Here is a 24,198-nt window from a genome sequence, read left to right on the forward strand (position 1 = left end):
AGGCGGCGCGGCGCGCGCGGGCGGTTGTGGGGCGCGGCGCGCACCAAGCGCGGCGGCCGCGGCGGGGTGGGCGGGGGAGAAGGGGCAGCCGCGCCGCAGTAAGGGGGCGACCTTCCCCGCTCCGAAACCCCCCGCTTCCTCCCAGCGATGGAACAACCGAGCGGTGAGGCGGGGGGGTGGGGTGGGGGGAAGGCCCGCGCGGCTGTAACGCGCCCTCCCCCCTCCCGCAGCGCGTGGTACAACCCGGCCGCAGTGCGGGGCGGGGGGAGGAGGGCGAGTCCAACGCCGTGACGGGGGGAGATTAGGGACGAGTCCACTTGCTCAAAGGCGGGGGGAGGGGGGCGCAGGAGGAGACGGAGGGCGGGCTGCGCATGCGCGCTGCGCGCCGCCCCTCCCGCGGAGCGAGGACAAAGACATCCCCCCCCCCCCGCAACCCCCCAGACAACGCTCCGCCCCGGTTATAACGCGCCCCCGCCCCGGCACCGCGGCAGCCCATGGACTTACGGCGGCTCCATGGCCGGGGAGGAGGAGGAGGAGGAAGACAGAGGGTGGGCAGGCGGCATGGCGGGCGGGCAGGATGGCAGTGACAGCGGCAGCGGCGGCAGCGGCGGCCCCTCGGCGGTGTCGGTGAAGATGGCGCTGCGGCGCGCCTACTCCATCAAGGACAAGCTGCAGGCCATCGAGCGCGTGAAGAAGGGCGAGCGGCAGGCGTCGGTGTGCCGGGCGTTCGGCGTGCCGGGCGGCACGCTGCGCAGCTGGCTCAAGGACGAGGGCAAGCTGCGCTGGTTCCTCGAGCAGCTCGGCGGTGACGTGGGCACGCGCCGCAAGAAGATGCGCCTGGCCAACGAGGAGGAGATCGACCGCGCCGTGTACGCGTGGTTCGCGGCGCTGCGCCGCCGCGGCGTGCCCCTCTCGGGGCCGCTCATCCAGGCGCAGGCGGAGGCCTTCGCCCGCCAGATCTACGGGCCCGAGTGCACGTTCAAGGCGAGCCATGGCTGGTTCTGGCGCTGGCAGAAGCGCCACGGCATCTCCAGCCGGCGCATCTACGGCGAGGGCGGCCCCAGCGCCGAGCGGCTCCCCGTGGCGCCGGCGCCGCCCGATGCCGGCGGCTACGGCGACGAGCAGATCTACAACGCGAATGTCACCGGGCTCTACTGGAAGCTGCTGCCAGGGCGGCGCGCAGTGCACGGCCAGCGCGTCACCGTGCTGCTCGCCGCCAACCTGACGGGCGCCCACAAGCTCAAGCCGCTCGTGGTGGGCGGCCTGCGTGACCCACGCAGCCTCCGCCACCACAACCGCGACAAGTTCCCCGCCAGCTACCGCTATGGTGCCCAGGGGCGCCTGGCGCTGCCGCTGCTCCGCACGTGGTTCTTTGAGGACTTTGTGCCCGCTGTCAAGCGCTATCTACGCCGCAGCTGCCTGCAGCCCAAAGCCGTCCTGCTGCTCGGCTGGCCCCCTTCGCCCGCCGGCACAGAGGAGCCGCTGCCGCTGCAGACACCTGATGGCACCATCCGGGCTCTCTTCCTCTCCAAGGGCCCCGCAGGGAGCGCCAGAGGAGGCCGGATCGCGGCGCCGCTGGAGCACGGGGTGGTGTCAGCCTTCAAGCAGCTCTACAAGCGGGAGCTGCTGCGCCTGGCCGTGTCGTGCGCGGCCAGCGGCCCCACGGACTTCGTGCGCTCCTTCCTGCTCAAGGACATGCTCTGCCTGGCTGGCCTCTCCTGGGAGCTCATCCCGCCGCGCTCCATCGAGAAGTGCTGGCTGCTGGGGCTGCGCGCTGCCTTTGAGCCGCAGCGTGGCGAGGAAGAGGCGCCACAGCGCAGCGACGAAGGCACCGGCGACAGTAGGGTCTTCAGTGACCTTACGCACCTGGCCGCGCTGGCCTACAAGCGCTTGGCCCCGCAGGAGGTGTCCGCCTGGCTGCACTTGGACGACGCGGCACCAGGCGACGAGGAGGACGCCGAGGATGAAGGCAGCTTCAGGGTTGAGGAGGAAGATGAGGAGGAGGAGGTGGCCGCCACAGTGGCAGGTGTTGGGGACAGGGAACAGGGCGATCCCTTGCTGCCCACAGCCAAGGAAGCCATCCAGGGGCTGGAGACGGCACTGCGCTGGCTGGAGAGTCAGGACCCCCGGCAAGTGGGGCCGCTGAAGCTGGTGCAGCTCCGCTCACTTATCAGCATGGCCCAGCAGCTGCATCACGGCGCCGGGACCCCTTCATAGCATCCACCACACACTTGGGCAGGTGGGGGACATGGCTCTGAACCCCTCCACGGTGCTGGAAACATCCTGGCTCTCCTGCAGGAGCAGTAGCTGAGGTGCCAGCTCCTGTCACCCTTCCGTCTGGGCTCCCATGGCTCCCTTATGCCAAAGGGAGTGAAAATTGAGGGCTAAACGGGCAGGTTGCGCGATACCCTCCGCATGTTGTGTATTCGGGGGCTGTTGCTCATCCGAAGGGTGTTTCAGAGGTGCTATTTTGTAATCCTGGGAAACAAAGCACTGGGGTGGGGCGGCCGCCATCCTTCGCAGTGCCTCATTGCACCATCCTGGCCCTGCTGCAGGGGACAGGGGGAAGAGACCTGCTCCACATCCCTAAGTAATTCCCCACCCGTGACAACCACGGAGACAAGGACTCCATGCCCACAGTGACATGTTGAACAGGGATCTTCATCCAAACATCTCTGCAAAGCCAAAGGGTCTGGTAGGAGGACACTGAAGGAGCCTCCGGGATTCAGAGGCTGAAGTTGGCTCCCGTCTTGAGTGGGAGGGGAGCAGGAAGGGCTCCTGGTCTCAACTTGAAGCATTGGAGGCATCAAATGGGCATTAACAGCTCCTCTCTTGGCCAGTTCGGGAGAATTTTAAGTCTTTGGACACATTATTTGAAGGGGAAGCGGGGAAACAAGTCAGCCATGCTGGAGCACATCAGCAGGTGGGTGGCTGGTTTTAGCCTCTTGGGTCTTTGCCTTGCGCCTGCGGAGTTTATGGAGATTAAATGGATTTTTATGCCTGCTGTAGGGGTTGTCTTTTGTGAGCAGTCACCTCAAGGCCACCTTGATGTGGAGCTCAGTGCAGCCGTGGCCTCTCTGGGCAACATGGCCATGGGCCCTCTTTTCACCTCTGGGGAAATATATTAAAAAAGCATCCCTTGAAAGTGCCATTTTGCTTTATTAGCAGCAGCTCCTGAATGAGACTTCCAAGGAATTTAAAGGAAAGAAAAAAAACACACAAAACGTCCAGTCTGGAGCTGTCCCTTCTCATCTTGAGCTCACCTAACAACTAATGTCAGACTGCTGCTAGCATCTGTTTTGGGTATGTTTTCCTATGTTTTTTTTTTTTTTTCCTAAGACCAACCAAGTCCTGCTTGTTCTTGGTCTAACAATCTTCTCTTTGCCTTATTTTGAGAGATCAACCATCTTCACTTGAGGTCGGAGTTGAAATTTGGGTGGAATTGGCCTGGCAGAAGGGTTGCTTGGTTGGTCCCTGTCCAAACAACAAGGGCAAAGGGAAGAGGAGCAGCTGGGCAAACATCCGTCCCTCTGGCTTATCAAACCAGGAGAAAACCTTGCAGGGGACGTGGGGAGGATGGGGACAAGGATTAGGGAAAAACCAGGAGAAGCAGAGGACAAAGGGCTGGAGAGAAGGAGCTGAGGAGGAGGAGGAGGCTGGCAGGCTCCTGAGGGCTGTCGCCTGCTTTAATGGAGCTGGACTAATTAATTAGGTGCCTGGAGAGGCAGAGCTGGCTGCCCATAGAGGAGATGCCATGTGAGTGATGTCCCTTGTGACCACTGCCACTGGGCATCAGATGGACCCTGGGGAAAGGGATCAAAGCAGCGCGACCCGGTGCGCAGGGGCTCAGTCCCGACTGCTTCCACAATGTTAATTCACCTGGAAAGAGCATTTCATCTTCAAAGCGTTTTGCAAAGCTTCACTAATCACCCCCATAATGGCGCTGGGAGGAAGCAGAGCTTAATTAGGGCTTGCAAAATGCCCTGATCCGCCCCAAAGAGATGACTCTGGAGCCCCAGCCACCACGGTGTCCCCTGCAGCTGCGTCCCCTGCCTTCGCAATGGAAGTCAGGGGATGATGAAACAGGTCACCAGGTTATAAAGGAAGGTGCAGGACACGCAAGCAGAGGGGACGAGGGGGAAAAGTCCTCGGTCTGGTTCCAAGCTGCTTCCCAAAGCTGTGTCCGTCGCCAGCTCCTCTTCCCGTGGTCCCCTCCAGCCAATGCAGCCACAGCTCCATGCACAGAGTTTCCTGGAGTCACCTCCCCACAGAGGGGCTCCAGGGGACCGGATAAAGCCAGGCCTATGTGGTCCTGCTGCCCAAGCTGTTTATTAGGTCCCAGCCCTACAGAGGGGTCACAAAACAGTGGGACCATCCCACCTCCAGCCAGGGTGTCCTGGAGGAGTTGGGGTCCCTCCAGCCTCCCCATCCTCCCAGAAGGGGTTTTATCCCGGGACACCATGACACGAGGAGGACCCCAAGGAGAGAGAGAGGCAGTTCTGGTCCCCACCGCCCCGCGGGGAATAGCGCGGCCCGTGGCCGAGCGTCCTGCTACTTGTGGCCCATCTCGTGTGCGCGGTTGGTGGCCGCCTCCACGGCGCTCATGACAGTGGCCCGCAGCGCGCCCTTCTCCAGCTGGTGCAGCGCGTGGATGGTGGTGCCGCCGGGTGTGCAGACGTCGCCGCGCAGCTTTGCCGGGTGCTCCCCCGTCTCCAGCATCATCTTCGCGGCACCCTGTGGGGGGCATAGGCTGTGACGCCCTCCCATCTCCTGCCTCCTTCTGCAGGGGGGCAAGGGGACAGCGCCTACGTCCCACGAAAGGGCCCTTACGGTCTCCTCACTGGCCCATCTTTGGTTTCCAGAGGGGAAACTGAGGCAAGGGGACCTGCAGCGCCTCCCTAGCTCCGCCCCACGCTCCTTTGGGGAAAGGGGATCCGCGCAGGGCATCCCAGCACTTTTCCCAGGATAAAGCAGGGTCCCAATGTCCCCTCATGTGGGTCTGTCAAGAAGGAGGTGCCAGTGGCCCCAGGCCACCCAAACCTGTCTGCTGCCAGCTGGCTCTACCAGCTTCCTGCTCCCAGCTGGGAGCTGGTGGCATTTGGGGCTCCATCGGACACCGGGAGGAACCGCAAAGCCAAGGGACAGCACAGGGATGCCCGAGACAGTGGGGGAGACACAGAGCAGGACAGGGAGGACCCGTGTGGTGCCCCGAGCAATGGCATTGACTCACCAGCAGCGTCTGGGCTGCGATTCTGCTGGCTAAGGGCCCCGGCATGCCCATCTTCACGGCTCCCTCAGCCAGGGCTTCGGCGAACAGGTACACCTGGGATGAGGGACAGCAGCGTCAGGCGGCGAGATCCGGGCGACCGGGCATCCCACCGGGAAGCTGGCATCCCCGGAGCAAGGGGTGTGATGGGACTCAGGGACACGTACGTAGGCTACCCCGCTGCCGCTGAGGCCCGTGTGGATGTTGATGTAGGACTCGGGCACCTCCTCGCAGAGGCCACAGGAGGAGAGCAGGCTCTTGAGCAGGGTGGCCTCGTGGTCGCCAGCACTGTCACCCCGGGCGAACACCATGGCCCCAGCCTGCACCACGCACGGTAGGTTGGGCATGAGCCGCAGCACCTTGGTCCTGGCAGGGAGCAGCTATGGAGAGACGGGCATGGGGCAGAGATGCCCATGGGGCTCCAGGAAGCACCCAGGTGCTCCCAAGGCCAGATGCTGTTCCCAGAACAGCGCAAAGTATCAGCCATCAAAGCTGGTAGGGAAGCACCGTGCGGGACTCAAAGCACAAGGGATGCAGCCTGGGCAGCGATGAGGACTCGCATCCTTCTGCAATCGCCCCTCCTAACCCTGCTAGAGCAGGAATTGTTGAGGAAAAAGGCAAAATGTGAAGCTCTGGGGCTGCAGGGAGGGTCAGAGCACTGCCCTTGCCCCCAGGAAGCGACACGGAGGCGCAGGGTGCCAAGGAGGATGCAGCAGGGGGAAGAGCGAGCGCAGCCGCACACTCACCTGCTGCAGGGCCCTGAGGGTGATGCCGGCGGCCAGCGAGACGATGACGTGGTGTGAGCCCACAGCAGGTCGGATCTCCTGCAGGACGCCCGGCAGGATGTGCGGCTTGGTGGCCAGGAAGACCAGGGTGCTGTCCTGCAGCACCTCCAAGTTGCAGTGCGTTGTGCGGCAGCCGAACTCCTGCCCATGGCGCAGAAATGCATCAGAGGCCAGCGACTCGCGTTACAACATCCTCTGGACACGATTTAACCTTGGATGAGGACCTCCCTGCTTGCCCCCCGTCCCACCCCCTCATGCTGGGCGGGGGGACACAGGTCAGGGACTAGCTTCAGCCACAGAATCACTATGGCTTTGCCTAGATGTTCAGCCTTTTGGGAAAGGGCGCCCTAAAATCGCAGCACGGGGCATCCCAGCATCCTTTCCTCTGCATTGTGCTGGATGCCGGTGACCTTGCACCACTGAGGCTCTGAGGGGGGCGATTTGTCACCCCAGTGACAAGCCAAGCCCCATTGTGCTAGTCCCCGTGGCCCCACTCACCCGGAAGGCGCCCAGGTTTCTCTCGGAGGGTGCGCTGGCCAGGATGTTTGCAGCTGGCACCTTCCCTTTAAAAACACGATGGTCACTGTGAAGAGCTGCCGGGGAGCTCCCCTAGCAGAGCCCAGCACCCCCAAAGGAGTTTGGATGCCCCCATCCCAGCAGGGCTCCGGTTATGTAAGCTGAGGGGCTGCCCCACTGCTGGCTGCAGGGACCAGCGGCTCAGCACAGACCCTCCGGGGACAGCTGTGGACCACCCCCTTCCAGCCCACGCGTCAGGACTGTCACTGTCACCCACACAGCCCTGGGAAGAGGTAGGATGGGCCTGGCTCTGTGTTCCCACACCACACTACAGGGCAGGGACCTATGGAGGTGAGGAATATTGGACATTGCTGGGCCTGTGCCTCCAGTCTGCTTTATGGGGCAGGAGGGGACAGGATGGGGCTGTCCCCTGCTCCGTGGGGCAGCAACACAGGTCAGTGGTGCAGGACAGAGCTGCCCCACGTCCGCACCCTGCTCCGTGGGACAAGGACAAGGGACAAGGACATGGGTCGGAGACGCAGGATGGGGCTGTCCCCGTGTCCCTGTATCGATCCGTGGGGCAGGGACAGGGTCGGGGGGGGTGCAGAACGGGGCTGTCTCCATACTCCTACATCGCTCCGTGGGGCAGGGACACGGGTCGGGATGTGCAGGACGGGGCTGCCCCATGTCCCCACACCGCTCCGGGGGAAGCCGGGGCCCTACCTGCCAGCAGCAGCCCGCGGGCCACGCCGCCCGCCATGCGCCCAGCGCCCACGAAGCCCACGCGCAGCTCCGCCGCCTCCATGGCCGCGCACCCACGTGGCGCCGGCGCGCCCGCCCGCCGCCGACGTCACCGCCCCGCCCGCCGCCGGCCCCGCCCTCTCCGCCCCGGCCCGGCCCCCTCATTGGCTGGGCGGGGCGTGCCGCGGCGATAAGGGGCGGGGCTCCCCTAGGGCGCGCGCTGCGGGTGTTGGTTCCTTTGGCCCACTCGGTTTCGCTCTCGGTTTTATCGTGGGCGCTGCGGGGCACCCTTGGGTGTTCAGCACCCCGTGGCCGACGAGCCGCTGCTCCTCTCCGTCTTTCCTTGCTGCCTCCCACCTTGGTGCCCTCCTCATGCTGCCCTGGGCTCTCCTGCTGCTCTGCTTGCCCATCAGCAGGATTCTGGGCTGGCTGCACCCTCAGCACAGCTCCCCAGGAGGTGGCAGAGCCCTGCGGCCCTCTGTGCATTCCCTTTGAGGTGACACCAGATGGGATGAGTTTTCCAGCCAAAGCTGGTGGCCAGGACCCATCGTTCCTGGGTTCCTGCCAATGCCAGGTGTGCCTGCTGCTCCTTGCTGCCTTCCTGGCTCTCCTGGGGCTCGTCCCCACAGGTGGGGACCGACATCCTCCCCGGGCCAGGTGCCACAGGATCCTGGGCTGCTTCCCACCTTCTTGCCTCCCCGCAGGGCCCTTGTTGCTGGCACCCTGTGGTGCTCAGGGGATCCCAGCGCCACTGTCCCCAGGTCCGGGAGAGCCCTGCTGCCACCTCACCTCCACTCCCAAGAGGCACGGAGTGATGGGAGCAGGGGAGCGTGCATGGTGACCTATGGGATGCACTTGGGTCCACATGGGGTGAGGGGATCCGGCCTGGATCTGGCTTCCATGGAGGAGCAGAGGCTGCCAGAGTGGCCAGAGAGGAGGCAGGACCGAGGTCCTGCCTGCAGTGGGACCGGTATTTGGGGGCTTCCTTCCCATGCAGGAGGTGCGAAATGCAGCTGCTGCGGGATGAGCTGAACGGACTGGAGCTGAGCTACCCACGAGGTGAGAGCCACTGAAGCACTGGGGGTGTCCCCTGGGGTTCCCATGGCCTGGGATTCTGCCACCAAGTGCTTGAGAGCATCATCAGAAATGCAGCGAAGGCTCAGCTGACTTTTAGGGGTGGAGGTCATTCTTGGGAGGGGGTCAGTTATCCACGAGTCAGGTGTGGGACAGTGTTCTGGAGCCCCAGGATGTTCCCATTCCATGCCCAGGGATACCAGCACAGGGGGAGGTGTCACTCTAGGGTGACTCCATCCTTCACCAGGGACAGCGATGTGAGGTGACCTATCACCAGCCGTGCAATGACTTGCAGAGCCCTCATGCCTGGAGCAGCTTCTCAAAGTGACAGGGAACCCCAGGTCAGCGGGAGCGGTGTCGCTGGTCTCCAGCAGCCAGAGGACTAAGCCAAGCTCTGCCGCTTTGCCCGGGGGTCCTGTCACACGCAGGAGCCTTTGTAGGGTGAGCCCGAGTTGGGTCAGGCCCGAGGTGGCCAAGAACGGGAAGATGCTGCGATGTCCTTTTGGTGTCCCTGTGCCATCCCCTTGAGGCTAGCCATGTCCTGCTGTTCCTTTCCTTGCCACGTGACGAGCACCTTTCCTCTTAGCTCCCAGCTCCCTGGTATGTCCATCTACGGATGAGTCTTGCCCTCCTGCAGTGTTTGGAGGAGGAGGAGGTTTGGGTGGTCCCTTGGGTGGAAGGATGTACCCATCCTGTCCATGCAGGACCCACATCTCCTGGGGTTGGGGGAAACAGGCACCTCCTGGGGATGGGGGAAATGGATGCACCCTCCTGCGGTGCAGGAGGGCCATGGGGATGAAAATGCTCCCTGCCAAACCCTCTTCACACCCAGATGACACTGGAGACGCGCCCAGGAACTGGGCACCTTTGGGAGGCCAAACCCTACAGCCCAAGCCAGCGTCCAGCCAGCAACATGTGAGTACCAAGTGCAGGGAACATCTCTGCTCCGGGGGATGTACTAGGACCGATGCCACCCTATGAGCACCCCAGGGTGCAAGAAGGGCTCCTGGCAGCTCAGACACTGACTCCTCCCCAGGTCTTCACTGTCCCCACGGCTTCCATGCCAGGGGGTCACCAGAGCTGGGCAGCGGTGCTGCAAAAGGTCTGTCCCTGGGCAGGTCTTCTGCTGGTTCCATGGCTGCAGGCGGATGTTGTCTCCCCAGACCTGACTCCTTCCCCTTCCTCATCTCTTCTGGAGCACAAGGACAAGGTGCCAGGGTGAGTGGAATATGACACGGCCTCACTTCGTGCCCACACTGTCCTTGCTGGACTGATGCCGCTTGCCTGCCCAGCAGTTTTTAATCTTATTTCTATTTTAATAAATGCTGTTATTACAGCAAGGGACCCGAATTGTTTGCCCCTAGATGGGGATTCACCCTGACCCTACGCATCCACCGTGAGCATCCCAAGGGGGACCTGCACGGTTCTTATTGATGCTGTAGCTGCTGCACTGGGACACACAAGGAAAGCAATAGCGATGGCCCTGCTGCACCTCCAGTGCTGGAAGAAACATGATTTCCATTTATTAAACCTAGTAACATGTCATTAGCAGCATCGCCCATTACCAGGTCAGCAGGAGCTGCCAGGGTCCCCCTTGCAAAGGGGGTGCAGCAAAGGCAGCTGCTGCCCTTCAGACCAGACTGGGGATTTGGCTGCCACCACCTTGTCCCCAAGGTCCCTCCTGGGGCTGCCAGCAGCTTTGGGGACTCCTGGGTACTCTCAGTCTTCCCCACCCTGCTGCTGCCCTGGCCAGAGGCTATGCATCCCCCATGAGCTGCATTTGCAGCAGCAAGTAGGAACATCAGGGCAGCTCTGGGCTACTCGAGCAGGACATTTTCCTTGCTTTCCTAAACAAGATGCTACTTCTAACTCTCTTCTTGTTTGTTTTGGGATTTTTTTTCTCCCTCCCACCCCCCAGCAGGGTTTGTCACAGCTGCTGCCCCAGGCCAGCTCTGCACCCATGCACGAACCGCAGGGCACAGTGTTCCCTGCTCACCCTAACCGCTATTGAGCATACATGGGATCCCATCCCCATGTGCTCTGGAAATGCTGCCAGCTCCCACCACCACTAAGCCACTGTCCTCTGCCGCAGCAAAGGACAACCCTGAGTCGAAGGTGACATGTGTGTCACCGGTGTCACGGTGGCCGTGCTGTGCCTGTCACTTCCTCGCGTTGGCGTAGTTGGCAGTGAACCAGGCGCAGGTCTCCTTCACAGCTAGGGAGGAAGAGGAGAAGCCATTGGTGACCTGTCCTCCTGGCATGGCTGGGGACAGGGAGGGGGTATGGCCAAGCCTGAGCTGCATGATGGACCCAACTGGTCTCCCCAAGGAGGGTTGCCAGGGGTTGTGCTCCATTAATGGTGGCAGTCTGGGGCCTGGTGGATTCCCCCTTTTACCAGGGCGTCCCTAAGTGCTGCTGGGGCCACCTCACCTTGTTTGAAGGGAGTAAACTGAAAGCCGGGCAGGCAGCGCCTCAATTTGCCATTGCTGGCCGTCTTCTTGAACTGCCCATCAGCCTTGGTCGCATCAAACTGGCCACAGGAGGCGTTAAGGGAAACCAAGCGGATGGTGTTGAGGCCAAGCAGTGAGGTCTCCCGTGAGGACAGTAAGAGGGAGGTTTGAGGTGCTGCTCTGCCCAGGTCATGGGTGTTGGACACCCCTGGGGTGGCACCATTGCCCCAAACCCCATAGCAACCCTGAGGAACAGGCTCCTGAGGGGTGTCTGCAAGTGGTAAAGGATACAACAAGCTCTCCCTTGAAGTCCATGGCTTCCGCGATCGTCTCCGCTGCCTCCTTGATGGAAACCTCATCTTCTTCTCCGACTGCAGGGAAGGGTGGGAGCTGAGGTCGCTGCCAGCCCTGCAGGGCTCACGGTCCGGAGGAAGGGACCGAGGGCAGCTCGCTCTTACCTGACAAAATGATGGGCTCTATCTCATCGTATTCCCGCAGGACATGAAGGAAGAGTCGAGCCAGGTCCTGCAAAGAGGCACAGGGCTGCTGTGGGGGGAAACCTGGCTCGAATGGCAAATCCCTATTGCCCCAAGGACTGTCGCCTCCTGCAGACCCCAGGTTCCCTCCCATCCCTGCTGCAGAAAAAAAGCGCTCCCCCTTTTCCTGCCCCCATACATCCCATGACTCTGGAGCCGTGATGCAGCCAGAGGAGGCACATACCAGGGAGTAGATGAACTGTCTCCGAGGTTTTCCTGTGCCCCAAACAGTCAGCGGGGAGCCGGTCTCTATGGGAGGATGGAGAAGGAGGCCATGAGCAGCAGAGCCCCCAAAAGCAACTACCCTGGGGCACCTAATAGAGCAGTAGGACTGGAGAAAGTTGTCCCAGATTCAGGAAAAACCCTTCTAAATCCAAATTAGTAACTAAAGGAAAGCCCATTGTGTCCATCAGGCTCTGCCTGGGCCAAACTAGGCTGCCATCCTCTCTGGAAAGGAGCAGGGACTCAGAACATCAACCGCATCCAGGGCAAAGCCAACCAGAGCGGAGCAGTGGCCTGGGGACAACCAAGGGAGCCCCTGACTTCCTTACCCACCTTTCCACAGTCCTAGGAGGGGCCCAGGGGGCTGCTGTGCCACTCACGTTTGGCCAAGTAGACCTTGTGGATGAGGCCTGGCAGGACGTGGCCATCCTCAATGTTGAAGTTGTCATGGGGCCCGAAGACGTTGGTGGGGATGACGGCGGTGAAACAGCAGCCATGCTGCTCAAAGTAGGCCCTGGACGTGAGCAGAGGGTGAGGGGGTGTCCCGCGAGGAGCAACCCCCCTATTGTCTTCCACAATGCCCGGGCTGTCACACGGACTGGGGAACAAGGGTCTTGCCCCGGATCCTTAATCCTGAGGAGCCCAGAGGGGAAGGCTCCCGCGTGGCTGCCCGCACCTATTCTGGACATCGATCATCCTCTTGGCATACGAGTAGCCGAAGTTGGAGCTGTGCGGAGGCCCGTTGTGAATCTGCAGGCAGGAGAGCACGGAGGCCATGCCAGGACCAGTCTGTCTCCCTGCGTGCGGCCACCCCAGGTGGCAGCAGTAGGGATAGGGCTTCTCACCATGCTCTCATCGATGGGATAGGTGGTCTTGTCCGGGAAGATGCAGGTGGAGAGGCAGGAGACAACCTTGCGCACGCCGCACTCATAGGCTGTGTGCAGGACGTTGTCGTTGATGTGGATGTTCCTCCTCTGCAGAGGGTGCAGAGGGTGACAGTGGCATCACAACCAGGCCAGCAGCTCCCCTGGTGACAGGGGAGGTCAGACGGGCACCCGGTGCCACACGTTCGCTCCCAGTCTCACCCAGAAATCCAGGTTGCAGCGGATGTTTTTGAAGAGGCCGCCAACCATAGCAGCCAAGTGGATCACGTGGGTGGGTCGGTGCTTCTCAAAGAGGGCCCGGGTCTCGGCGGCGCTCCTGCAGAGACGGAAGAGCTGTGGGCTCACGGGGGTGGCCAACGTGTTGGCCCAGTGCACCTTGCCCTGCTCCATCCTCACGTCAGGTCGGCATCCTTTGAGGACACAAAGATCCACTCCTCGTCTGCACGGCCCTCCCCATCGGCCACCACCTGCGCAATGGCCCTGCCCACCAAGCCGCTGCCACCTGTCACCAGGATGCGCGTGGGCCTCGGAACTGCCGCCTCCATCACGATCCCAAAACCTGCGGAAGAGCTGCAGGAAGAGGTGAGGAATCGCCAGCCTCCCTCTCCAAATCCCTTAAATGACCCTTTCCTAATCCTCCTACACCACAACGGTGGCACCACTCACACACCCAGCTCATCCAGGTGGAGAATATTTTAAGGAGGGTCCCTAAAATTGCCAAAGCAAAATCCCCCAAAATTTAGGAGGAAGGATTTTTTTTTTTGCTGGATCTTACCTGCTTCCACCAGGTAAACAGAAAAACGGAAGCAGGGCCACGCGCAGAGGCTGCTGAGACCGCGGAAGTTATCAGGAGCGTGGCGGGACGCTGCCGCTCTGCCACGCGGCGCCGGACGCGCTGCCCGGCCTCCAGGAATGCCGCGGAAGTGGGAAGGGGGTGGGATGGCGAGGTCAGATCTATTCCCCCCCGCGCCAGCCCCCCGTGGGTCTCAGAGCTGTGAGCAGACCCTCTGTGCCCACCCTCCTCCTTCTCATCCCACTGCTTCCCAGCCCTGGAACCCCCCAAGGAGCAGGCACCCGTGGACATGATCGGCTCCCGATCTTGAATCCCACGGCTGCACCCCCAATCTCCATCCAGCACCCTCAGATTCCAGCTCTGCACCCCCACAACGAGACCCCCCAAATCCCAGCTCTGCACCCCCCATTCCCCCCACGATCCCACATCCCAGCTCTGCAACCCCACACCTCCATCCGGGACCCCCAAAGCCCAGGCATCTGCACCCTCTCCGCTCTCCCAGGCCCCCCTCATTCCAGCTCTGCCCCTGCCACCTGCACCAGAGACCCCCAAATCCCACTCGTGCACCCACCCTGGGGCTCCCTCCTCCCCCCCTACCCGGGAGCCCCCCCCGGACTGCCCCCCCCCACCCCAAGGCCGGCATTGGGGAGGGGGGTCCCTCTGCCCCAGCCCCGCCGGTGGCTCCCGGCGCCCCCACCTGCCGCCGCTGCGGGTCGGGCCGGGCCGCGACGCGACGCGACGGGGCGGGCGGCGCTCGGCGGCGGCGACAGCGGCGCTTCCTGCGGGCCCGGCCCCGGCCTCGCCGCTCGGCGCCTCGGGAAATGGAGTCCGCCCGCGGCCGGGCACGCGCCGCGCTGCACGCGCCTTGCACAAGCGTGAACGCGCTTTGCACACATACACGCGTGTTGCACGCTCTTGCACACGCATGCACGCCGCCCGCTGCATGCCATGCACACACGTCCAAACATGCATGCACACGCATGCACACAGCCAGCTGCATGTCATGCACACGCATGCTGACGTGCATGCACACACACATATTTAACATACATGCACACAGCTGTCTACTTGCTGTGCACACATGTGCTGACCTGAGCGCGCACACACACATTACACACACATGCAGACAGCTAGATGAATGTCATGCACACATCTGCAGACTTGTGCACACATACACATAGCACACACATGCACACAGCTGACTGAACACTGTGCACACATGCATTGCACATGTATGCGCACAGCCAGCTTCAGGTCATGCACACATGTCCCAACCTGCATGCACACACATTGCCCATGCATGCCCACAGTCTGCTACATGCCATGCACACACATCCCAACATGCACAGACATACATTGCACATGCATGCACACATCCAGCTGCATGTCATGCACACGCATGCTGTGTGTGCGCACACACACATATTGAACATACATGCACACAGCTGCCTGCTTGCTGTGCACATGTGCTAACCTGTGCGCACAAACACATTACATGTGCACGCAGCCAGCTACATAAATGTCGTGCACACACCTGCAGATGTGTGCACGCATATGCATGGTATATGCGTGCACACAGCCCACTGCATGCCACTCACACTTGTCTCAGCATGCACGCACACACATTGTACACACATGCACACATCCAGTTGCACGCTATACACACGGTTGCTGACATGCACACATACACACACATGCACACAGCCAGCTGCATGCCTTGCACACACATGCAGCTGTGCATGCACACAAAATTTCACGTGCATGTATATAGCCCACTGCATGCCATGCACACACTTGCTGACATGCACACATACACACACCCAGCTGCATGCCATGCACATGCATGTAGATGTGCGTGCAGACAACACTGCACATGCATGCACACAGCTGTCTGCTTGCTGTGTACTCACGTGCTGACGTGCACGCACCCACACACACATTGCACAGCAAGCACACAACTGGCTGCATGCATATACATGCCAGACTGTTTGGCAGCCCTTGCCCAGACACTAGCAGATTTACTGCATGCAATGTGCTTGGCTGAGGAAGAGAAGGAGGAGGAGGGGAAGGGCCTAGCTCATAAGGAACTGCCAACTCCACAGCATCTGATTTTGGAGGAGAGGTATCCCCCACTCAGGCTGCATTTCTGCACAAAAAAGGTGCCCAACCCCACTGCGCCAGGCCTGAGGCTATGCAAGGAGGGTGCCAGGCTCCACCATGGTCCCCATGCAGCCTCCCGGCTCTCAGTGTTTCCCTGGGAGAGGGACACTGCTCTTCCCTTTGCCTGCTCCTGGTGTTTCCAGGGAGGCTGGAATGTCAGAGCAGCAAGCATGGGATGGGAGCAAGCAGTATCCTGCGTTTCCACCCCACCTTGTCCCAAGCTTTCCAGCACGCAGTGATCCCAGGGAATAGAAGATGCACACAGCCACCACCATAGCTCCATCCCCTCCTCATGGATGTGAGGGCTCGCCCCGCTCCTTAAAAAATGATTTCACCGAGAAAAGGCTTAATGATCTTTAATGCATTTAATCTGAGATTAAAAATGAGTGGTTTTTTTTTTTGGTGGAATAGGGGGAGGAAGGTCTCACAAACCCTTCAGCTGGCTTTTCCTCTGGGATTTCTGCTAAGCAAAGACAGCGCCTTGTGCTGCCTTAAATTAAAATGTTAAAGGATGGGATTAAGGGAGGCCCATCTGGGAATTCCACATTCTTCCCATCAGAAAAGACATGGCATTGCTGAAGAGTAATAGGATATTATGGCTTTTCCTCTCTTTTTCTCCCTCTTCCTTTCTCCTGGGTCTCACCCAGGAAAGAAACATGCCTTTCCCTTTGGGAAAGCTTGGAAAAAAGCCATTTCCCAATGGAAATTCCAACTCTTTTGGAGTTTTGCATTAGTGAGAAGGACGCCGGCAGCACTCTATGCTTGGAATAACCCATCTAGGTCCCACCGAAGTGGGCAGAGGGGAGAGATCATGATGTAGAGCCCAAACTCCTCCAATTTAGCATCATCTCCCATCCCCAAGGAAATCCCACTCCTGTTCCCTGCTGTATCCTGGCCACTTCGGAAATTAATTGCAGGAACTCCAGCTCTGGAGGCTGGAACTGCAGTCAGGCACCCTGTAATCACAGCCTGGGCTGGACTGCGGAGCTGCCCAGCACGTTGCCGCCTTCCTGGTGCGGTGGTGGTGGAATAACCCTGATGCTGCATTTCCAAAGACAATTACGGGAGCAGCGTTAGGACACGAGGGAAGATTACAGGGAGGGGAGTAAACCTGACGTGACTGCACGAGCTGGGGCAGGACTCCCTCATTACTGAAATATAATCCGGGCTTTCCATATATTCTAGCGAGATCTTTCTTCGGAGTTAAGGATCAAAGCCTGGAGGAGAGCCATTAGCTGAAGGACCTGACCTTCTGCATAACAGAGTACTCGTGAGGACCTTGCACTCGGCCTCGTCACCCAGCTGGATAAAGCTCTGCCCAGAAGAGCTGCTTGGCCGAATCTGGACACAGATCCAGCTGGAAAACGGCTGCTTCATTTGGCACTCAAGATGAAACTTCCTTGTGGGTGACCTATTTCTCTCCGGAACTGGCCTAAGTTCAGTTCCAGCCTTGCTCCCTGCTCTGCCTTCCTCTCCTCTCCTGGCAAAGTGAGGTAGATGGATATGAGCGGCTTGGACATGGCCGCCCCAGCGTGGAAGTCAGCTAGTGAAGCTCAGGTGAGACGCGCTAACTCTAAGCACCGCTCTCATTCTTGCACTTTGGATTTGGGTCCTCCTTGCTGTAACTTTAAGTGCTCCAAGGTAGGGGACACATTGCCAGCAAAGTCCCGTCCCAGATCATATCATGTAGCACAGCCTCCATGCATAATTTTAGCTGGTTGGTGCCCATTTCATCCTAGTCAGTCCAGCTTCCACCAGTTTCCATGTGATTATATCTTGCTCTTTTACCCACCGATGTGCAGTCCCTTGGCAATGGGATAGTTGCCCAAAAGCAACATTGCCCATGGGAGACCAGAGTGGGAACGGGAGCACAGGCCACGTCTTTTCCTAGATACCTTTGTTCTTGCCAGTGATGTGGCATTTTGCAGCATATAAAATATGAACCAGTAGCACTTCTAATGCAACATTTCTGACTTGACTTGAGAAAGAAATAACCAGTTACCCAGCTCATGGGATGCAATAACATCCCTGCAGCCACTGCTCTGCATTTGCTGAGTCCCAGTGCTCTTGAAGGAAGGAGACAATGAGATGGGCTGAAAACCAGGACCTCTCAGCAATTGCTTCAGGGCCTTGGAGAGCGGGTTGCTGTGAGTCCTGGAAAGTCAAATGCTGGTGCTGTCTGCTTCGCCTGCAGCTGGGGATGTGCATTCTAGCACATCCCTCGTATTGTACACTGCGTCTCAAAGTGCTGGATCGTCCCTGCTCCCTGACCCCACAGATTCCAGCTGGCAGTGCAAAAATGCATCTTTGGTGGGGGAAGATGCTGTGACCCCATAGTCTCACTCATGGAGCCATTGCCCCTGGGACAAGCCACTTGTTAGAGGATTTGCCTTGAGTTTGGACCTGCCATCCTGCTCTGTTGAGAGGTGCATCTGCATGTGCAGAGGGGTGGGCTATCCGCAAAGCCTGGTGTGGGGTCTCCTAAGGATGAGATGCAGAAAAGGCAGACTGCATCTCATCCTGAGGACGCAGGAAGGGACCAACAAGAGAGACGTGAACCTGAGCTCCTCCAGGGGATCCTGGCAGGAGGCAGATGCAAAGGAAGAAGGTGCTGGTCCATCCAGGCAGCAAGGAGATGCAGGGACCTGGGCTCAAGGGGATGTGGGTATAAACCTCCACGTAGCATTCTCTGAACCTGTCTGAGCCGACTGTTCCCAAAGAGAGAAGCTCTGGAGCAAGTCTGGGCTCATACGTTCCCTGAAGCATGAGACAGATATCCTGCCAGGGCTGCTCAGATGCTCGCAGGAGGGCAGAGTAAAATCTGCATCGTCTAATGAAAAAATCTGCATTTTGGCTAAGGAGTCAAACTGCCTGAACTCCTGAAGTGAATGATCACCCATATTATCTGGGTTTGTCTTATATCAATTAGAGATTAGTTTGAGAGAGCCTGAAATAAGCCCCTTAAGGCCAAGAAAGCACCTCTGCAGTGGGGCAGAAGTGACTCACTAGATTGACTCTCTGGATGAATAGGCCAAAACAATGTAAACCCATTCTCCATATCCTGGCCTGGCTGCGAGGCAGGTGATGTTTGCTTTTGATTTTGGGGAGGGGTTTTGTTCTTAGGTACAAGATTCATTGGTGAAATGAGCCTGGCTCCAGCTGTGTGCAGGGCTCTCCTGCGCTCTGGACTCCAGCTGCTCTGGAGACATTCCCTTAATCTGCTTTTGATGAATATTTCAGGGCTGCCAATAGCCCTGGAGACTGTAAGCTTCTGTCTCGCCCCTGACCTCACCTGTTTTGCAGAAGTTTTCCTGCACAACCAGATTTATAGATAGCAAAAAAAAAAAAAAAAAAATTAAAGAAGAAAGGAAAAGAAAGAATCAGTGGCACGTATACTGGGAAATACAGGGGCTCAGTGGGAGTACTAAGTTTCAGAGACCTGGTGTTGAGCACCTAATTGGTGGGGCCTTTCTCCTTCAGGAGTGTGGTGGCCCAGGCTGAGTGGGAGCTGCTTTCCCACGCACTGCAGGGCCGTGGGGGACAGATCCAGAGAGACCCCCCCAGAGGTGGGAGGGTGACACAAGAGGTCGCCCGCATAGCCCCATCTGCCTTGTGGAGGTGGATCCCAGCCCTGTTCCTCCAGCTGGTCCCAGTGCACCAGGAGGTGGCTTGGGGACACTGGAGCAGATGAGTGGTAGCTCAGGAGTCCCCTGGGACCTCACAATGAGGCGGAACAGTGACATGGGGACCTGTGTGGGTGTCCCAGGGACGCTCAACCAAGAGGGTGACAGTGACACAGGGACCCATGTGGGTGATGCAGCAAGGACAGATGGTGACAGGACCCCACATGAGCATCCCAGGGACCTTGACAGTGAGGAGGGACAGCCCCATGCAGACGGCCTTGGACCTTGCATTGAGAGGGGCCGGTGACATGGAAGAGGTACAGGATGACTCTGCTGATGGGTCTGCAGCACTCAGTATGGCAACAGTTCAGGTTGGGGAGGGTTTTTGCTGTTGTTGATTTTTCAGCATTTTGTATCCCTCCCTCATCTTTTGGGAGGCACTTTATGGGGTGATTCCCTTTCCTTTTTTCCCCTCTATTTTGTTTGGATTGCTTTGTCTTCTCTCTCTCTCTCTCTTTTTTTTTTCTTTTGTAAGTGCTTTGTGGTCTCTATGGTCGATTTGGTCAACTTATTGAGGCAGAACATATGCTGCAGTCACAGTCATCCAGGATGTTAGAAGGTACTTGTCTCGACTCATTTGGTTCTTGGACTTTTCCCCCTTCCGATTCCTGCCACCTAGGCTATTGCTTGTAAACCACTGACACTGCCAAGGGGAAGTTGGGGCAAGCCCAGTTTAGAGAGCTTGAGGTCACAGGCCTGGAAAGTACCAAACCATTGATGTTGGAAGGGACCTTTGGAGACCATCTAGTCCAACCCCGCTGCACAAGCAAGGTCACCGTGAGCGTGTTGCACAGGATTGTATTGTGGTAGATTTTGAAAGGATCCATTTGACATATTGGGATGTATTTGGCATGGTGGAGTAGAAGCATCTTTGTCAACAGCCTCACAAACCTGAGCTAAGTTTGCTGAGGGTGAAGATAAGACCTTACAAGCTAGTAGTCAAGTGAGGAGATAGAGGCTGGGGTGGTAAGTGAAGTAGTAAGTTGGGGAAGCAAGGAAGGACAAAAGTAAATCAAAAGAGGATCTGCCTCAAGCACCTATAAGCAAATACACCCAGCCTGGGAAACCAGTAGGAGGAGTGTGAGGTAACAGAACTATGACATCATTGGGTTAGCTGAGATATGCTGGGATAGCTCACCTGTCTGGAGAGCTCTGGCAGATGGATGCAAGCTCTAGAAAAAAGACAAGCAGAGGATTTAGCATCCTCACGCAGAAGCTCAGGAAGTGTGGGTTAGATGAGTGGACAATGAGTGGATTCAGAACTGGTTGGATGGCAGAACTCAGAGGGTCGTGATAAATGAGGCCAAGTCTAGTTGGAGGCCTGTGGCCAGTGGTGTCCCCCACGGGCCAGTACTAGGCCCGGTGCTGTTCAGCTTATTCATCAATGACTTGGATAAGAGAACAGAGTGTACCCTCAGTAAGTTTGCAGACAATACCAAACTGGGAGGAGTGGCCGACACTTTGGAGGACTGTGCTGCCATTCAGAGGGACCTGGACAGGTTGGAGAGTAAGGCAGAGAGGAACCTCATGAGGTTCAACAAGGACAGCAGCTCCGCAGACAGGGATTTGGGATTTGGTTGACAACAGGTTAACCGTGAGTCAGCAATGTGCCCTCGTGGCCAAGGCGGCCAATGGGATCCTGGCCTGCATGAGGAGGAGTGTTGCTAGAAGGTCAAGGGAGGGGATCTTCCCCCTCTACTCAGCTCTGATGAGGCCGCACCTGGAGTATTGTGTGCAGTTCTGGGATCCCCAGGGCAAGAGGGACATGGAACTTCTAGAGAAGGTCCAGAGTAGAACCACGAAGATGATGAAGGGACTGGAGCATCTATCATATGAGGAAAGACTAAGTGAGCCGGGCCTGTTTAGCCTGGAGGAGAGAAGACTGAGAGGTGATCTGATCAATATGTATAAACACCTGAGGGGAGAATGTAGGGAGGATGGGGCCGAACTCTTCTCTGCAGTGGCCAGTGACAGGACAAAGGATAATGGGTACAAATTAAAGCACAGGAAGTTCCATCTCCATGTGAGGAAGAACTTCTTTCCTGTGAGGGTTACAGAGCCCTGGAAGAGGCTGCCCAGAGAGGCCGTGGAGTCTCCTTCTCTGGAGATCTTCAAAACCTGTCTAGATGCAACCCTGTGCCACGTGCTCTGGTGTCCCTGCTGGAGCAGGAAGGTTGGATTAGATTATCTCTAATGGTTCCTTCCAAATTCAACCTTTTTGTGATTCTGTGTGACTGCCTTTGTGTGAAGGAGAAAGTATGTATGCAGCAGTCGTATGGAGATATTCTGCGGGATGGATGACAGGCTGGCTAGGAGAGGTTTTAAATGGAGTTGAAACTAGAGAGGGACATGAAGAACAACATTAAAAGTTTCCAATCCTACACAAGGAGCAAAAAGAATAAACAAGGAAAAAGTGGGCCTGTTACTGAATGAGGTGATTTGTGACAGTGACAGGTAAGAGAGATATTCAGTGCCTTGTCTTTGTCTTCACTGACAATATCTCTCAGATGCTTGTGGCTGAAGATAGGGTTAGAGGGAGGAACTCAAGTAGTGGAGGAGGACTTAGGGATTTCTTGAGAAGCAGAAAGGCAATTTCTTAAAGGGTTAATCCTGGAAAACACTGTTTTGCCCTTACCACCTGAAGAAGAGACAGAAAAAGACTTAACCAAGCCTGCAGAAACTCCTCTTGCTTAAGGACAAGGGAGCCACTGAGAGACTGAGAGGGGTATAAGCAAGCTGGAGAAAAGGGCTGAAAGCAGCACTGTGTAGCTGGGATAGACTAACCTGCCACGAGGATACAAACAAGACACCAGATGCAAAGGAGTGCTGCAGTGTAAAAAAGACCTAGGCATGCTGAGGGACATTACAAACAAGAGTGAGCAGTAAGCATTGGTAGCAAGGAAGGGGAATAGCATCCTGGACTGTATCACTGGGTCTGTAGACAGCAAATTAAAGAATATAGAGCTCAGCAATGAAAAAAATGACTTGAGGTAGAAAGAGTGCTCATAATACTGTGTGCATGAGTAGGGGAGTCACCATCAGGCAAGCAGTAGCAATTTCATGGTGTACAAGTAGTCAGGAGTGTCTTGGCTGGGTCACTTAGTGGAGGGGAGAAAAAGTATTATTTTGTAGTGGAAGGCAGTTTGGAAGAGCTGGTGAAGTATGAGCTATGCACTTCTGCAGGGGTCCTTCCCGCAAAGCTCTCTCTTCATTTCCTCCCCTTACAGAGGCGCCCATTATGGTGCCACGGTCCCTTTCAAGGATGCCTCTGAAGTTGCGTGGATTTTAGTGGAATGTGCATGTCCGACCAGGAGGACACCGTTTTCAAAGCATAGGTAAGGCCAGGTGTCAGCAGTGAGTTCGTTGTGTGGTGTAGTTAGCAGTTGTGTTAGGAGGAGTGTCCCCCATTTTGTGTGTGAGCAGGGAGGCTGGTGTGGCATTGGCAGGACTGCTGACCTTGGGGCCATGCCACTTGGATGATGTTGCCTGCCTCGCTGTGAGCTGCATAGGGGTTTTGTTTAGGCCTTGCCATAATGGTTAGGTTAACTCCTCTGGTGGCTTGCCGATTGAGTTGCCTGTGCAATGCCAAGAATTAGAAAGGAGTCTGTGTGAGTTGTGTTGTGCTGTGGTGTGGCTATGCACAGTGGTCACAAGAGAAGTAGCAGAAACAGGGTGTTGGAAGTCTGTTGTGCTACCTAGGCGTTTTCTTGAGTTCGGAAGACCTAGTTTATTCTTGTGTCAGAAGGGTGCTTGTGGTCACGGCCTACAGCTCTCCTTTCCTCACATCAGCACATTGCCAGGGTGGGGTTTAGGTGCACAGAGTCTTTGCTGAAAGCCAATTGGGAGAGCAGTGTAGGTTTTGGAAAGGTGCTGAGCATTGTCAGAGGCAGAGGTGGAGCAGGAGTGTCAGGCCAGGCAAGGTCATATGGGGTGTGGATTGAGGGTGAGTAGCAGAGGGCAAGGGCAGTGCTGTGAGCAGTGTTGGAAGGGTCAGGGCTGCAAGTGGTTATTGTAGAGGGGAAGAGCAGGAGTACCTGGAGTCTTGGGCTCTAGACATGAGAGCCTCTTGCCATGTCCACATGCAGAAGGCAAGGTGGAGGGCAGAGGTCCCACGAACTGAGCACAAGTGAGTGCTTTGCAGGTTTGTTGCCCTTGTTCAGACGGGAACTGCTGTAGTGCCTTTCTTTTAGTGTCCCTATGAATGTTGTGGTTGGGGCTCAATATTCTGTAGTCTTTTCTCCTTGCTTCTTACCATGTGAGGTGTGGCTGCATTGTGGACAGGAGCCTACAAGGCTTTTGGAGAAGAATTGTTGTGGAGGAAGAGTGAAGTTGCTTTCTGATGTGAGCTGCTTTTTCCGAGCTGTTGTTTGCCTATCTTTTCTCTGAGGAAGATGCCGGTACGGAAGATGCCATGGAAGATGCCGTGGAAGATGCCACGATAGAGCAGGTCTCTATGGTGCCGGCAGCTGTGTGGTGTGTGTCAGTTCTCTTTTTCAGCAGTGGAGGCCCTGGGGCCAATGGTGGTGACCATAAAAGAGAAATGATTTATGTGCTGCTTTCTTCTTTATTTGTGTTGCCCATGCCCTGCCACTGTTTGGTCCTCACTGAGAGTATTTCCTGAGGCCTAGGAAGTACTGCTGATGGTAAAACGTATGGACTTGCATGTGAAGGCTGTGGAGGCAGTGAGCGCTTGGGTTCGAGCGCTGTTAATAGTGGCCATAGTGTGTCTAAAGGCTTGTTAAGGAAAAGGGATGGTGTTGTGTGCTGTGCTGGAAGGGCATGTGGATCAACGCATAAATGTTGGCATGTGTTTCATCTGGAGGAGCGATGGTACTGCTGTGTAAGGCATTGCTGTCCTGCTCTGAGGGTATGTGTACCCTTGAGTGCGTTTGTGCTGTTAGGGTCTTGCGGTGACTGTCTTGTTGGAGGCAGAGACAAGGGGCACAGGCCGCTTTTCTCCCATTGGCTCAGCATCCCCACTGGCCTCGGAGTCCCACCTTGGTGCCTGGAGAGGCTGAAGGAGTCTTGTAAGAAGAAAGGAAGAGGAGGCATGTGCGTTTGCTGTTCATCAACTGTTTATTGATGGAA

General features: G+C 57.5%; 3 protein-coding genes across 3 annotated transcripts; 1 reads left to right on the plus strand and 2 right to left on the minus strand.

Moving 5' to 3' along the window:
- Positions 1–618: 618 nt before the first annotated feature.
- On the plus strand, positions 619–2,217 carry TIGD5 (tigger transposable element derived 5). Its single transcript, XM_088531384.1, has one exon. The coding sequence runs from the start codon at positions 634–636 to the stop codon at positions 2,215–2,217; it is 1,584 nt and encodes a 527-aa protein (XP_088387510.1). The 5' UTR covers positions 619–633.
- Positions 2,218–4,543: 2,326 nt separating this feature from the next.
- PYCR3 (pyrroline-5-carboxylate reductase 3) lies at positions 4,544–7,384 on the minus strand. Its single transcript, XM_088531100.1, has 6 exons — positions 7,291–7,384; positions 6,550–6,614; positions 6,013–6,192; positions 5,434–5,646; positions 5,231–5,323; positions 4,544–4,734 (listed from the first exon to the last, which is right to left on the minus strand). The coding sequence occupies exons 1-6, from the start codon at positions 7,370–7,372 to the stop codon at positions 4,552–4,554; spliced, it is 816 nt and encodes a 271-aa protein (XP_088387226.1). The 5' UTR covers positions 7,373–7,384; the 3' UTR covers positions 4,544–4,551.
- Positions 7,385–10,539: 3,155 nt separating this feature from the next.
- On the minus strand, positions 10,540–13,030 carry GFUS (GDP-L-fucose synthase). The gene is made up of 10 exons (XM_010227878.2): positions 12,871–13,030; positions 12,676–12,790; positions 12,436–12,564; positions 12,267–12,340; positions 11,971–12,104; positions 11,553–11,617; positions 11,291–11,357; positions 11,124–11,203; positions 10,813–10,912; positions 10,540–10,597 (listed from the first exon to the last, which is right to left on the minus strand). The coding sequence occupies exons 1-10, from the start codon at positions 13,017–13,019 to the stop codon at positions 10,542–10,544; spliced, it is 969 nt and encodes a 322-aa protein (XP_010226180.2). The 5' UTR covers positions 13,020–13,030; the 3' UTR covers positions 10,540–10,541.
- Between the last annotated feature and the right edge of the window lie 11,168 nt (positions 13,031–24,198).

Source organism: Tinamus guttatus, unplaced genomic scaffold (assembly GCF_059628265.1).
Source record: "Tinamus guttatus ecotype Peru unplaced genomic scaffold, ASM5962826v1 Tinamus_guttatus_pri_ptg000032l, whole genome shotgun sequence".
Lineage (NCBI taxonomy): Eukaryota > Metazoa > Chordata > Aves > Tinamiformes > Tinamidae > Tinamus > Tinamus guttatus.

Coding starts and splice junctions, on each gene's coding strand:
- TIGD5 (XM_088531384.1), top strand. CDS start 634: ATGGCGCTGCGGCGCGCCTACTCCATCAAGGACAAGCTGCAGGCCATC.
- PYCR3 (XM_088531100.1), bottom strand. CDS start 7,372: ATGGAGGCGGCGGAGCTGCGCGTGGGCTTCGTGGGCGCTGGGCGCATG. Junction 6,193..6,549: donor GAAACCTGGGCGCCTTCCGG/GTGAGTGGGGCC, acceptor CGCCATGGGCAG/GAGTTCGGCTGCCGCACAAC. Junction 4,735..5,230: donor TCGCAGCCCAGACGCTGCTG/GTGAGTCAATGC, acceptor TGCCCCCCACAG/GGTGCCGCGAAGATGATGCT.
- GFUS (XM_010227878.2), bottom strand. CDS start 13,019: ATGGAGGCGGCAGTTCCGAGGCCCACGCGCATCCTGGTGACAGGTGGC. Junction 12,341..12,435: donor ATCCCATCGATGAGAGCATG/GTGAGAAGCCCT, acceptor TCCTGCCTGCAG/ATTCACAACGGGCCTCCGCA. Junction 11,618..11,970: donor CAAGGTCTACTTGGCCAAAC/GTGAGTGGCACA, acceptor ATCCTCCCATAG/AGACCGGCTCCCCGCTGACT.